Source organism: Tupaia chinensis, unplaced genomic scaffold (assembly GCF_000334495.1).
Source record: "Tupaia chinensis unplaced genomic scaffold, TupChi_1.0 Scaffold146828_1, whole genome shotgun sequence".
Taxonomy (NCBI): Eukaryota; Metazoa; Chordata; class Mammalia; order Scandentia; family Tupaiidae; genus Tupaia; species Tupaia belangeri.
Genome location: NW_006206682.1, coordinates 1,147,639 through 1,163,378, shown reverse-complemented (window position 1 = coordinate 1,163,378; position 15,740 = coordinate 1,147,639). Strand labels below are relative to the sequence as shown.

The following is a 15,740-nucleotide window of genomic DNA, read 5'->3' as shown; positions in this document are numbered from 1 at the left end:
TCAGCAGGGAGCTGAGAGACACGCCCCCCCAATGGGGTGTGGTCTTACTGCAGTTTCTTCTCTATCCTGTCAAGATTGTTTCTCAAACTGCAGGGGCAAAGACTTGAACTGCAGTTGGCTGTATGGGATCCAGCTCCCCCAACCAACAGACTATGGGTCTGACCCTTTTTTCTTTAATGTTTAGTTATTATTTCTTCTGAGTGATAGAAATAGACAGAGAGACAGCACCCCAACATCCCCAGCCTTTAGCTAGCCCTGAAGAGATTCAAAGCGGATGGCGATAAAGCCCTCCTCCTCACCCACATTCCACATTCTGACAGGCTGAGTCTAGGCCCTTTCTTTCTTATTTAATTTGGAGAGGTTTTTGCTATAGGGCATATGAACTCACCAGAGAGACAGAGAGGCAGAAAGCATGTCCCGTCTTCAGAGAGGTCTTTGGACATGAACCTAGAATCTTCCCACGTGGATCAGCCTCACGGAGCACCACACTTTACCCTTGAGTCCCCTCTGGCCCTGTGTTCTGTGCTTTCTGAGTCCTCTATAAACAAGCACATGTAAGCTGTATAAGAAGAATGGGGAAAAATGTGCATTTTCCAGACTTTATGTAGTGAGCATATTTTGTGGTAACAATGAAGAATCACCATTTTACATTAAACGCAACACAAGACTAGCAGCCGTTGATGGTCAGCACGCAGCTGCAACAAGGAATGGAAGTGGGCGACTGCAGTGAGGGGGACTGGGCAGAGAGGGGAGGAACTGGCCTTGAGGCCCTGACTCTTGGGCCTCACTTTCCCCTCTGAAGTGAAGGGGTGGAACTGCATGGTCCCTGAGGTCTCCTACCGCACAGATGTTTTGTGATGAGCTTTTTATCACCCCCATTTATCTAGAGAGACTTTACAGTGCCCTAGGGGCAAGTCTGGACAAACTGAGTCTGTCTGAGAGCTTAGCATTCCCTGGAACACTGACTGGAATAGGGTGGGAGGAGGTTTCCAGATTTGAAGATCTGCTGATGGAGGTGTTGGGGCTCAGAAAACAATACCCCACATGTGGTGCTTCTTCCAGCTGAGTCCTTTGAGCTGAAGGAGACCAGAAGGCCTCAGGGAAGAGTCTCTCTGTGACCTGCTCCTGCCCTTGTGTCTAGCTCCTCATTCTCCCCCAGAGCCTGTCATGGAGACTAGTACTCCACTTCCCCAAGGCGGTTATAGAAATCAGAGCTGCTCTCCCAATGTGGAAAGCAGGCTAAAGGAAGCTATGTGTGTTTATCAGATTTTGCCCCCCAAAATCAGAGAAATCACCTGGTGCCAGTCGTTTTCACATCTTCAGACAACTTACATCCAAAACCACTGCTTTGCACTCCATTTCCTTCTCCCCCATTTTCTTTGCATCCCATTTCCTCTCACCCCATTTTCTGCCCTTTAAAAGAAGAAACCTGAGGCCAATTCTGGGTCACAACTTCATCAGAGAAGCTGGGCCCACCCGATCCTTGCTTTTCTATGCTTGTGTGTCTTTGTGTGTGTTATTGCCTTTCTTTTTTTTAAATTTAATTTAATTTATTCATTCATTTATTTTAATTTGACCAGAGACACAGAGAGAGAGAGAGAGAGAGAGAGGGCGAGAGAGAGAGAGAGAGGGAAAGTGAGAAAGCAAGCTGCCAGGTTCAGGACTCAAACCGTGGTCAGCCATGTGGGAGTGTCCAGCGCCTTAGCCACCATGCCACCTGCTGGTCCTCAACTCTATTTCCAATCCACAGCTTTCCCCACTCAGAAAAATGTGTTCGGCCAACCAGGTCCCGGCCCACCTAAACCTGCCGTAAAACCTGGAAGGACCGCACTAACCTCCCTTGCCCTTTCTGTGCAGATGCTGGCCTTACGGAGGTTCTCTGACCTACCTTCCCCACAGCAGGTGATGAGACTCATTCTGGAAGCGGTCCTGCCCCGCACCCGGGAAAACGAGTGCTACACAGAGGGGTCAAGAATCTGAACAGCCAGGCCTTGCCGGGTCCCCCACCCAGGCTGTGACTGTAGATCAGACCTCTGTTTTGTCAAACCACTGTTCATCCTTCACTGAGCCGAAGCACAGAACAGACAGTTTTCCCTGGGCCTTTGGGTCTTTATTCCCAAAGGCTCCTATGTCACATTAAACAGAGTAAATACAGGGACCAGCAGTTGGCATAATGGCTATGTCGCTGGACTCCCAAGTAGTTGACCGCGGTAAGAGTCCCAGACCTGGTGGCTTAAACTCACACCAGGCGCATGCGCTTGCGTGCCCAAGATCCTGAGAGGAGAATGGAGGAGAAGGGATTGTGGAGTGACCATCCCTGGGGGGTGATTTCTCGCTTTCTGTCTCTCTGTCTCTCTCTGTCTTTCTGGCGAGTGCACGCGCCCTATAGCAAAAACTTCTCTGAAAAAAAGAAAAAAAAACATATGAAATACATTTGTTAGGCTTTTCTTTTGTTAACCAGCCTTGTTAGTTAGAGTCAGCTCTAATGTCGTGATGGGTAGGGAAGGAATCATACCCTCTCTGCCCCACAGAAGTAAGGAAAGAGAAATGGACAGGTTGAGTTTGAAGGCTTTTCCTCCAGACAAAAGCCAGTGTACTTCAGCTGTGATCTTTATATTCTGTCACAGGATTTAGAGGCTTTTGCTGGGTAGCGTAGGTCAGTTGAGGGGCTCTGGCCTCCACTTTACAGATCGTCTCTCCCTTACCTTGTCACTCTGCAGTTGCTAGGAGTGGAACTCTGGGGACATCTCTGCTGGTTTTCTTGTTCTCCTCCCCTTCCATAAGGAACTCATAAGACATCAACTGGGCACATTAAAGAGGAAGAGGGTGAAAGTGAGATGATGAGGTGTCGGCTTGAAGTCAGCAGCGTGGTGTTTGGCAAAGCAGTGGCTGAGTGACTTTCTCATTCCGTGTGCTCGTGTTCTTTTCTTCGCTCTTCCAATTAGTCATCGGAGCTCTAAATTTTACATTCTGTAATTGGTCAGCATTTTAGAAATTCTGGGAGAGAGACAACAGAAAAAAAAAGTTGAATGCTAATCCTTTTTTAAAAAGGCAAGATATAAAAATAAAACCCACGTTGCCTTATTTCAGTACTTTCAGGAATATTTATTGTGAGACCTTAAACTCAGGAAGGAAAACCACCTCCAGTCTGTCTGACCTCGCAGGGACACTGTAATGGTAGCTGTTGGCAAAAGAAATCTTTGTTCCAAATCTGATGATTTGGAAGAACCAACAGGATGTCTGGGCAGATCGATGCATTTTTCTAATGTGAAATAATGCTTGAAAAAAATAGGCTTGCTGAAGCTTAGAGGACACAAAACTTAAAGGTTTATCAAATTAATTTCCTAATTATTTACTATTATTTTGTAATCTGCTGTCAGGGATGCTCACTCACTGGAAAGAGACAGAGAGGAAAAGTGAGAAATCACTCCTCAGATGGATGGCCATGCCAATCCCTTCTCCATTCTTCTCTCAGGATTTGGGGCACACACATACACATACCCAACATGATTTTCAAGCTATTGGGTCCGGAGCTCAAACCACAGTCAGCCAGGTGGGATCCAGCTGCCTTAACCTCCATGCCACCTGTTGGCCCAGCCCATCATGATTTTCAAGCTGCCAGGTCTAGGATACGAACCGTGCAGTGAGCCATGTGGGGTCCAGCCTCCTTAACCACCATGCCACTGACTGGCCCCATAAAATAATTTTCAAAAGAGATAAATAAGTTGTGTTTCAGGTAATATCATTGCCCTTAATTTCATACCTCTCATTCCGTGTGCTCGTGTTCTTTTCTTCGCTCTTCCAATTAGTCATCGGAGCTCTAAATTTTACATTCTGTAATTGGTCAGCATTTTAGAAATTCTGGGAGAGAGACAACAGAAAAAAAAAGTTGAATGCTAATCCTTTTTTAAAAAGGCAAGATATAAAAATAAAACCCACGTTGCCTTATTTCAGTACTTTCAGGAATATTTATTGTGAGACCTTAAACTCAGGAAGGAAAACCACCTCCAGTCTGTCTGACCTCGCAGGGACACTGTAATGGTAGCTGTTGGCAAAAGAAATCTTTGTTCCAAATCTGATGATTTGGAAGAACCAACAGGATGTCTGGGCAGATCGATGCATTTTTCTAATGTGAAATAATGCTTGAAAAAAATAGGCTTGCTGAAGCTTAGAGGACACAAAACTTAAAGGTTTATCAAATTAATTTCCTAATTATTTACTATTATTTTGTAATCTGCTGTCAGGGATGCTCACTCACTGGAAAGAGACAGAGAGGAAAAGTGAGAAATCACTCCTCAGATGGATGGCCATGCCAATCCCTTCTCCATTCTTCTCTCAGGATTTGGGGCACACACATACACATACCCAACATGATTTTCAAGCTATTGGGTCCGGAGCTCAAACCACAGTCAGCCAGGTGGGATCCAGCTGCCTTAACCTCCATGCCACCTGTTGGCCCAGCCCATCATGATTTTCAAGCTGCCAGGTCTAGGATACGAACCGTGCAGTGAGCCATGTGGGGTCCAGCCTCCTTAACCACCATGCCACTGACTGGCCCCATAAAATAATTTTCAAAAGAGATAAATAAGTTGTGTTTCAGGTAATATCATTGCCCTTAATTTCATACCGTGTGACTCTGAACAAAAAGATTACATGAAGTGATTGGCCTGGGTATATAACAGCTGAGTGATAAGCTTTCTTCATAAGTATGTGTTTTATTTTGCTAATAAAAAACTGCTATTAGGTAAAGCCTAGTCGTATGAATGAGAAGAACAACTCGAAATGTAAGTGTCTTATCTGGCAACAAATTATGCCATGAGAGAAAATTTATTCCCAAGTATTCTCTGGTAGGTTTTCATAATTATGCTGGAGAAATGGGCAATTTAGAATTGCCAGCCAGCCTTTTCATTTCATGCAGTATCGAGTTCAAGGGCTTCATTGGGCTGCCTCATTGTCGTTTGGAAAATACAGAGTGGGACAGTCTTAAGTTCGGCTGCCCACACGAGTGGTTTGGATTACATCCTTTTCTGCATCAAGTTGCCCTTCTCTTGAGACCTTCCCCTGGATCAATACGTAGCCCACGTGGACTGCTCTAATATAAACGCAAGTGTAAAGTAGCAGCACTCTTTGAAAGTGACTTTGCTCATTACAGTCCCAATTTGGTGCTTTGTTTTTTAAGCTTAAAAAATAGACTCATGAAGTTTTAAATGACCTGGAAAATGATAATAGATTAAGCACCTACATTTATTTTTTTTTCCTCCCTCCCCACACCACTCTAAAACAACAATAAATTGATTTTATACACATGCCCTCAAGGACAAATAGAATAGTAAGGCGAGCAGAGGAAAAAAATACAGCGAAACATATGAAGCTGAAAATCCCGTGGAGGGCACCAACTTGGAACGCAGGAATGGGCAGAGTTCTTCGATGATCCCAGTGCACCTCATAGAACCTCTAGAAGGTTCAGCAATTGGCAACATGGTACTAACTCTAGAGTAGAGTGGAGGTTAAGCTAAAATCAGGAGCTGACAGTCTTTAAAAAGCAGCCAGATCTTGGACCTGCCCCATAGCCTTGTGGTGAATGGAGCAGCTCCCTCATGGCTAACTGGAATTTGAATCATGGCTCCTGGCAGCTTGAAAAACACTGCTGGTGCATGTGCATACATTTGTGTACGAGAAGTGGAGGAGAAGGGATTTCAGCACAGTCATGCCCCATGGGGCAGAGAGTATGCCTTCTCCCTCTCTGTCCCCATCTCTGTCTAGTGAGTTTACAAGCCCTCTGGCAATTAAAATAAAATGTAGTCTGATCTCCAAATCTGCCTCTGAGCGATTTATGGCTGCCCTCCTCCTTCCTGTAACATGGGGGGTTATTCCCTGGAAAGGACAGACAGAATTTGGAGTGGAGAACGCGGGCATAGTTGAAAAACACAGATGTAACGTACACCAGCACCCGCACCCCTGCTGCTTCCTCTGTGCACCCGGGACTCTGGCAGTCAGGCCAGGACTGGACCCTCCAGACAGGAGACTGGGAGATCCTTTTCCGGCACGTCAGCCCAGCCTGAGAGGAAAGAGCCGAAGGATCCTCCAGTGAAACAGCTGAGGGGCCCCTGGTAACACGAGGCACATAGAGAAGGCCACCCTGTCAGCCAGACATCCAGGCTGTGGGTACTCCCCTCCGAAATCTGAGCAGACAGCAAGGGCTCACCGGGCTCCAAAAAACCCCTTTTTAGTTTATTATTGAAACGTTCTCACTGGACTTGAGCTTTGTTTAAGGCATATGTAGCTATAAGACTAGTGTGGTCCTCGACAAATGCATTTCATTATTTGTTTATTTTAGCACTTGAGGACCAATCTATGTTTTCTCCCTGTGTAGCACTCGGCTGAGAGAAAATTCTGGAATTTTCCTCTGTTTCTGAGGCATTCGTGTTTAACCTCTGCCTTGGTTTACGTTCTTTCAGTTTTCTTCCTGTGGGTGTGTTTTGTAACCCGACTGTTCTGTCTCTTCTCAACTTTATCGCTCCCGCCCCATTACATTCTCTTCCCATCGTTTCTGGCAGAAAGCATACCTGGGATACCCCCAAATGTGGCCCTTGCATTCCAGTTCCCATTCCCAGCTGATTCCCTCTAAGATACACTTCTAACAGGAAAGATAGGAACTCAAATGAACATGAAAAAAAGGAACCAAAAGAAGCAGAAAACATGCAGGAAGAGTGTTTCAGGCACTTCAGAAACTATCTTGTATCGTATCAGAGAAAGAAGAAATTGTATTACACTCAAGATGCTGTTAAGAAAAAAATAAGAATAGAAAAGAGCACTTACAGGGACTAGCAGGTAGCGTAATGGCTATGTCGCTGGACTCCCATGTAGTCGACCGTGGTTCAAGTCCGGGACCCGGTGGCTTAAACTCATGCCAGGAGCATGTGTGTGTGTGTGCCCAAGATCCCAAGAGGGGAATGGAGAAGGGATTGCGGTGTGGCCATCCCCCCGGAGAGTGATTTCTCATTTTCTGTCTCTCTCTGTCTTTCTGGTAAGCGCACACATCCTGTAGCAAAAACTCCTCAAAAAAAAAAAAAAAAAAAGAAAAAAAAAAAAAAAAAAAAAAAAGAAAAGAGCACTTACAAATAAAAAAACTTACAGTAGAAATGAAAACTCTTTAGAAAGGCTGAAAGATAAAGGAAATATCCTTTTTTATAATGAAAAAATAGAATATATAGAAAGGTTAGAAAGTTAAAGAACCAGTTCAGGTGGTCTGATGTTGGAAAACAGGTGTTTTAGTGAAAAAACATAATAATAAAACAAAAGCAGAGGGCAGAGAGGGGAAGCAATAATCTAGTGTAAGGAAATACCAGGGAGCATAAGAATGTTACTTTCTACATTGAAAGGACCTAGTGCTCATCTCACAGGATGAAAATAGGCCCACATGAAGGTGCTCCAGGGCCGCCGGAGGCGTGCTGGGTAAAGCGGTGGGATCCCACATGGCCGACTGCATAGTGTGAGTCCCTGACCAAGTGATCTGAAAAACCACACCAAGTGTGTGCCGTAAATCCCGAAAGGAGAGGAGAGAAATAAGGAAGAGTTTGTGGCATGACTATCCCCCATCTCCCTCACTTTCCCTCCCTCTCTCTCTCTTTTCCCCGTCCAGTGAGTGCATGTGGCCTCTAGCAAATTACAAATGAACAAAACATGAAATTCATAAGCTGAAGTTAAGAAGAGATCCTAAAAGCTTCAGGAGTTTATGGGGGGAGGGGAGAGGACCTCAAAAATCAGTATGCTTGGACTTTAGCAATAGCATTGTAAACTAGACAACAGCAAAGTGGTTCTGAATTTTGTAACTAGGGCCACACATAGCCTAGTGGTTTAGGGAGTCAGATTTTACATGGTCAAGTGTGGTTCAAATCCTGGCTCCAGCAGCTTGAAAAACACACTAGGTGTGTGTGCTTGTGTTCCCAGACTCCCAGTCAGATGGAGGAACAGAGGCAAGGGATTGTGGTGTGACACAAACCACTAGGAGGATGTTTTCTCCCCTCTTTCTCTCCTTCTGCACTTTGGCAGGTGCATGTACCCTTTGTCAATTAGAAATACTTTAAAAAAAAAAAAAAAAAAGATAAACTTTAGGACCAGCAGGTAACATGGTGGTTAAGGTGCTGGACTCCCACATGATCAACCGCAGTTTGAGACCTAGACCTGGCAGCTTGCTTTCTCACTTTCCCTCTCTCTCTATCTGATCAAATTAAGAAATAATAATAATGCATAAATTTTTTTTTAAGGGAGATAGTTTTTTGCCATAGGTATGTTCACTCGCCAGAGAGACAGAGAGAAACACCTTCCAGTGGGAATGACCATGCAACATTCCCTATTCCATTCTCCTCTTGGGATCTTGAACATGTATGCACATGTGCCCAACTTTTTAAGTTTTAAGTCACCAGGTCCAGGACTTTAACTGCTGTTGACCATGTGGGAGTCCAGTTATGTAATCATTTGCCATCTTGGTTTCAATAAAATAATTCTTAAAGAAAAAATTAAGCTTTAGGGGGCTGAACGGTGGCACAACAGTAAAACACAACACCCTGCTGTACTCTTAACGCGTGGGAAGGTGCTGGGTTCACACCCTGAGACCTTCCTGAGTCTGGCAGGTGTGCGTACCGTGGTCTGGGGCCGGCTGAACCAGGAGGTCAGTTGTGGCAGCAAGACTGTTCAGGGCGCGGCCTTTCTCTCTATGTCTCATTCGTAGAAGAAATAAATCAACTTTAAAAAGTAATAAAGCTTTAAAGTTACTATGTTTAATACAGTGTTTTTTTTCAGTTCTAAGATGCATAGTTTTTTTTCACATTTTTATAATGTCACTGAAATTAGGATGAATATTAAGATCTGGATTGTCTTAGAAGCTTAGGATTCTGATATTCTCTTACTATGGATGATATGAGTATAATCCTTTTTTTTTTTTTTTAAAGATTACAGGCCTAAGTCTACCTCTTCCTCCCAAAAAATTGATTGGTAACATGGATCGTGAATTCATAGCTGAGAGACAGAAAGGTCTTCAAAACTATCTCAACGTTATCACCACAAATCATATTTTGTCTAATTGTGAGCTGGTCAAGAAGTTTTTAGATCCAAACAACTATTCTGCAAACTACACTGGTAAGCAGAGGGCTCTATGAGCCCCGGTCAGTGGCTGACAAGGCCCGTGCCCCGCTGGAGAAAATGAACGTGGGAGAAACTCTGCTTCCTACTGGAGAAGCGTGCACATAGGGTCTCGTGGGTTTACTGAGGCTTACTTGATTGTAAGTTACTGCAGATTTATATGATGAAACACCTGGCTTCCAGAATGTTCCTAAGGTCTGCATAGAAACGCATGGGCAAGAAATGATGGTGATTGTGTATTCATGGTTTTTATCTTGATGATCCCTGACAGAGCAGAGTGAATAACCCACAGTAATGGTTGCAGTTATCTCACGGTGATAGGTATTTGGCTCTGTTTTTGTGTTTACAATGTATGGTGAGTCTGGTTTTTCTGGGTCTTTAAGACAAGAGTGATTTAGGGGGTTCTTTCTGTGTCTTGCTCCCTAAGACCCATTCAGTACAAAGCCCAGTTGGACTACTTCTTCAGACCGTCCCAGGATCGAGCAGCTGCCAGGAGACTGAGGTAGAAAGGGCTTCTCTTCAGGGCTGATGACGCACAGAGCCAGCGTCAATAGCCGAGCCTGACGTCAGCAGAACAAGAGACTAAATATTTAATATGCTTTGCTGTTGCCTTCAAGAGGCCATAGAAGCTGTTGTAGAACTGAGCCAATGAGTAGAATTCAATGGATTTGTGAAAGCCTCTAGCCTGTACTTAGAGGGTTTCTAAGTAGAACTCTGGGTGTTGTTAATTTCCTTGCCAAGAGAACAGATCATGTCAGATAACTGGGTCCTCGATACATCGCTTTCTAAGTAATTAGAGAGAGCACGTTTTTTTCCTGTTTCATAAGGGAGACGTAGAGGACTTTTTGTCAGGCGCCAAACTTTGTGCATGGTAGAATCACCTGGGAAGTTTCTTTGTATTGAGTGAGTGAGTGAGTGGTTTTCGCTATAGGGTGTGTGCACTCACCAGGAAGACAAAGAGAGACAGAGAGACAGAAAGCGAGAAATCACCCCCCAGGGGGGATGGCCACGCCACGATCCTTTCTCCTCCATTCTCCTCTCGGGATCTTGGGCACACACGCACATGCACCTGGCGTGAGTTCAAGCCACTGAATCCAGGACTCAAACCGTGGGCAACTACATGGGAGTCCAGCGACATAGCCATTACGCCAACTGCTGGTCCCATTTATTATTATTTTTAAATTTAACCAGAGCGAAACAGAGAGAGAGCTGGAAAGTAAGAAACCAAGCTGCCAGGTCCAGTATTCGAAGCGTGATCAGCCAAGTGGGAGTTAGCACCTTAACTACCATGCCATCTACTGGCCCCACCTGGGAAGTCTTTGTTTAGAGAGATTTTTTTTTTTTCTACAGAGCGCATGTGCTCACTGGAGAGACAGAGAGGCAGAAAATGAAAAGCCACATCCCTTCTCCATTCTCCTCTTGGGATCTTGGGCATGCATACACACGCGCCTGGTATGAGTTTTAAGTTGCCGGGTCTGGGGCTCAAACCGCGGTCGGCTGTGTGAGAGTACAGTAACATAATTATTATGCCATCTGATGGTTCCATCACCTGGGAAGTTTTTAGAAAGCCCTGATGCTGAGCCAGCAGGTGGTGTGGAGGCCAAGGCGGCTAGATCCCACATGGCCGACTTCCTGGTTCAAGCCCCAGACCTATTGGCTTGAAATCGTGCCAGGCACATGTGCATGCAGGTCCAAGATCCCAAGAGAAGATGGAGGAGAAGGAATTGCGGGCACTCATCCTCCCTGGGGGACGATTGCTCACTCCTCCTCCCCAGCATTGCCACCGAGTGACTGGAACTCTGTGAGAATTCTGAGGTTTCGCTGTGACTTGGCATGCAAGCTTGTCCGGTCCTGTTTCCTCCTGCTGTCCCCCTACACCTGCCGTTACTGTCCTTGATTCCTCCCCTCGCACCCCCAAGCATGGCAGCCAGTCAGGAGGCCAGAGCAAACAGGGCAGGGTTTAACTCCCGGCCAGACCCAGGTGCTCACTGGGCTGCGCCATGTGGAGGGCTCAGTCCGTCACGAAGCTGCGGGTGACAGGTGCTGTCTTCAGAGGAGGCAATTTATTTCCCCCTTTGAATGCAACACGTCAGAACTTGCCTTGCTCTGTGCTGACTCATCAGCTGCCTCAGAAGAGAAAGCAGAGGCCTCCCGCTCCCTGCCAGCCTGCCCGGAACAGTCCTGTAGTTGGCAGCGTGGCCCATGGTTCCCCAGGACCTCTACATACCGCCCAGCTGTGGCCCTCACCTGAGCAGAGCCCTTTCCCCTCCTGTGTGGACAGTGCCTGTCGCTTCTCATTTCCAAATGGTCCGTGGCCACCAGCCAGGTTCACCTCGGCAGGATTTGAGCTTGTGCTGCCAACCTGGTCCCAGGGCATGGGCAGCAGGTGCTCTCGGGGCGTCAGCCGCTGCCTCCTGTCCTCCCTGCATCCCCAGCCTGGGACTGCTGGTCCTCTCCTTCTCCCAGTCATCCCCAGATGGCCAGATCACAGAAGGGAAATGTGGAGCCCTCTATGGGGGAGTTGCTAGGTGTTTGTTTGAATTAGAAAGTCTAGTTGAGAACCAGCAAGAAAGACGTGTAGGAGACATGCGTGCATGCACACACACACACATACACGCCCACGCACACACACGTGTGCAGCACATTATTCGTCGTATCCACAAGGCACTTCTGTCATTGAAAAACCTCACTCACACAGCCATCTTCCCCTTCCAGCTTCGCACCTTCCCCAGATGAGGGACTTCACTGTCTTGTGAAATCACCTGGACCGGAAATCAGGGGCCTAACCCTGGTCGTTAGCACCTCTCCTCCCCATTGGCCACAGGGCCCTGACCTCTGAATAAATGGCTGGGGAGGGGAGAGGGACCGGGAGCACTGACGCTCCCTGGAATAGGTAGGGCGGTAGTGGGCTGCAGGATGAAAGGAAGGGGCTGGGGGTTACATTCCAAGTAGGAGCAGGATTCTCCCTGGAATAGGTGGGGCGGTAGTGGGCTGCAGGATGAAAGGAAGGGGCTGGGGGTCACATTCGGAGTAGGAGCAGGACATCTCGGAGAGGCCAGACCTCTCTCCACACGCCCTGCTGCAGTCGACTGGGATTCTGGCCCTAGCTGTGGGCCTGGAGGAGCCGGCGGTGTCTGCTCTCTGCAGTCACCATGGGGCCGGAACCTGGTTGGGGTGCACAGAGCGGGCTCCTAGTACTTCTGAGCTCTGTGGGAATCCCAGGAAGGACTGGAATCCTGGTCTCTTTGGGTCCTGTCGTGGGCTTACTCGTCAGCACTCACTGTGCACACAGTTGTTCCATATGGCAGTAAGCGCAAAGGAAGTAGAGGGCTGGGCACTGGGGCATGGTGGTCAAGGCAGTGGATCCAACATGGTTGACAGCGTGGATCAGGTGGCCTGAAAAACATGCCAGGTGCAGGTGTGTGCATGCCCCGGATCCTGAAAGGAGGGAGAAATGGAGAAGCGATTGTGGTGTGACCATTCCCTGTGGGGAGGGTGACTTCCTTGCTTTCCCCCTCTCTGTCTCTTTGGGCCAAGCGCATATGCCCCCTGACAAACATTTAGAAAAAGAACAGAATAGAAAAGAAATAGAGGGCAGCTGGCTCCCTTTGGTGGATCTCACGTTCACATCCATCGCACGTGCATTCAGCCCGTAGTGCTGGCTTCGTCAGATACTGACCCAGCACCTCCGATGTGCCAGGGGCTCTGTCACAGCAGTGAGGGATAGTGCCCCGCCCTGAGGCCACAGGCAGCCAGTGGACAGGTGAAGGCTATGGCACGAGAGCTCTGGGCAGCACCTGGAGGTGGGGGTGCAGGTGACCCAGGCCTGAAGACAGAGGACGGCGTCCCCAGGGACACCCCGGCGATCTGGGAAGTAGCCATCAGCAGGCGAGGAGCAGGGGCAGCGCTCCAGGCAGCACTGAATGAGAGAAGTATCTCCACGTGGCTCCGGATTAAGACGTGTCCTTCCAGCCGGAGTTCAGTGGCGTGGAAGAGCACAGCCCGGACACAGGCAGGGCGTGCGCTTTCCCATAAGAAGGACTCGCAACCTGGAAGTACCCAGAGGACAGAGGGAGGCTGGGAAGGGGGGCGTCCTGCCTAGGGAGGAGCACCTTTGGGCTGAGCCTGGGAGGACAGGCGGCCAGATGAAAAGTGCAGGGGTCCTGGGGATAGGCCAGTCTTTAGGGGCTTTGGCAGGCAAGTCTCAGCATGCAGACAGTGTGAGTCACGCACACTGTGGGAGACAAAGCCAGAGAGGTAGGTTCAAGCCAGCCAGGGTGACTCAGTTTGGAAGCTTGGTCTCGATTTGTAGGTGGGGAGCCAGCCAAGGCTTCTCAGCAGAGGAGTAGACGTCTAAGGTTGGAATGCAAGGTCCACATCTGGGGAGCGAGGGGTTGATATTGGGAAAATGATAGTTATGTGATTTATTTGATTATAAATTATAGTGCAGTGAAAAAAAATGTCCTTTTTCCAATTCCCTGACCCCTAAGGTAATAAATAAATAAATAAACAAATAAATAAATGAAGTCCAGTCCTTAATTTATCAGTAACAAACAGCATAGTCTGCTTGTTTCCCCCATTCCTAAAACAGTGCACGACACTCAATCACATGCAATCTATATTGGAGAGTGGAGGTTTTGTGGGAGTTTCATGTCACAATTAGTTTTCGACAACCATCCTCTCATTCTCTTCGAATGACACTCTGCCACATTCGCAAATTATTTTTCAGGACCCTTTCAAGTTGGTTTATATGCTAGTTATAACTCTCCTGGTTATTCTAGTTACTTTAAGTTTGTGTATATTCTGGTTGTTGATGTTCAAGTTATTTTGGAAATACGAAGGGCACTGTCTATCAACACTGATTACAGAGGAGGTGTTCTCAGTGTTGACAGTGAAAATTCACATGCTTCTGCTACACGCCGTCCTGCTAAAGGGTCTGTTGCACATTGGGTGGTTAGAACAAATGTGAATGGAGCTGTTTTGTAATTACTCATCACAGCTCTTCTGAGCTGATCCCATTGACACTTTCCACACTGAGTCAGTACACAAATAGCTATGGATTGTTTTCTTCCCAGACTTTCTTACCTCTTAATGTACCATAAAATCTATCAAAATGATACTGTTTGCCAAGCTCCTAGCATGGTGATGGCAGACAAGGTCATTTGGACATATAGAGAGTATTTCTACCCAATCTCCGTGTCTGGCCAGTCCACCTGGAATGTAATTAATACCAGCTCGGCCGAGGTGGAAGTCCACCACGGGTCTGGAGTTCTGCTGTTTGCTCTTAGGGACCTGCAGTGCTTCATTGACTCGACCACATTGAGGGGAAATGACAAATTGCAGATGTTGCTTTTTGCAGGAAATGTGAAAGCAGTTATTCTGATAATTTCTTAATACAATGAAATTTAAAGAACTTCCTCTTTTCATTGTCTTCCTAAAAGGAGAACACGTTCTCATGCTGAACACAAAAAGGAAGATGAATTTTTTTTCCCAGTAAACAGGCTCTCAGTGACTTCCCACAATAGATGGTGTGTTGTGTTGTTGCCTTTCATAGATGTTTTTCTAAAACACTGGCTTTTATTTCTAATATATATTTAAGGCTAATCACTTCTTTGTTGGTGAAAGCTATAATTCCACAAGAAATAGAGATGGAATAAATATCACTTAGAGCAACATTAAATGCTGTTTCAAGCTGACCTTAGAATACGTTTTTTTTTTTTTTTTTTTGCTTAGGGCACAAGCACTTGTCAGAGAGAGAGAGAGAAAGAGAGAAACAGAACACGCCTCAGGAGAGATGACAATATATTGCGATCCCTTCTCTTCCACTCTCCTCTCAGGATTTTGGGCACCCGTGCACATGTTCCTGATGTGATTTTCAAGCCGCTAAGTCCTGGATTTGGACCACACAGCTGGCTGTGTGAGATCCAGCCACTTTAACCTCCATACCACCTGCTGGCCAGAACACCGTTGTTCTGATTCTTGGGCTTGGTTTGTGGTCTGGTGTTTACGTATTGAATTCTTGACTTAGGCTAGCTATTTTACATATTTTAGATTTTCCTGTTTGAAAATTTTTTTTTGTTTCACATCAATAATAATTACATTTTTCTTAAATAAACTTTTACCTTTGGAATAAACAACCCCTCCCCTTGTCCCTGCTTCTAGTTCTTCGTGATCGTGAGACATGAACTCTGCAACTCTGAAATCCTGCCGTGATTTTAGACTTCCAGAGACGTTAGAAGGATAGTACAGAGTTTTCACACACCCCTCACCCCGTTTCCCGGTGTCCACATTTTATATAACCATGCGCACTTCCTAAAGCCGTTTCTTGGCTTTAATATCGGTGGGTTACTATTCACTACAGGCTTTATTCAGATTTCTCCAGCTTTTCTACTAATGTACTTGCTTTGTTTCAGGATCCAGTGTAGAATTCCCCTTTTCCTTTAGCCTGTATTATTATTATTATTTTTGTAATTGAATTCATATACTAGAAGAATTTCATTTCCTCGAATAGTATCTTAAGCTGATGGCTCTTTCCTGATTTGTTTCACTAACGGGTTTCCTCTTTGCAGAGATCGCCTTACAACAAGTTTCGATTCTCT

General features: G+C 46.4%; 1 protein-coding gene across 1 annotated transcript in view; it reads left to right on the top strand.

The window, feature by feature from the left end:
* The window catches only part of PXK (PX domain containing serine/threonine kinase like), a gene marked incomplete at its 5' end in the record, with an annotated part of 54,836 nt that overhangs the window by 5,905 nt on the left and 33,191 nt on the right, over window positions 1-15,740 (top strand). Inside the window, 2 exon segments of the mRNA XM_027768556.1 lie at window positions 8,952-9,138; window positions 15,711-15,727. Coding sequence (XP_027624357.1) covers window positions 8,952-9,138; window positions 15,711-15,727 — 204 coding nt within the window.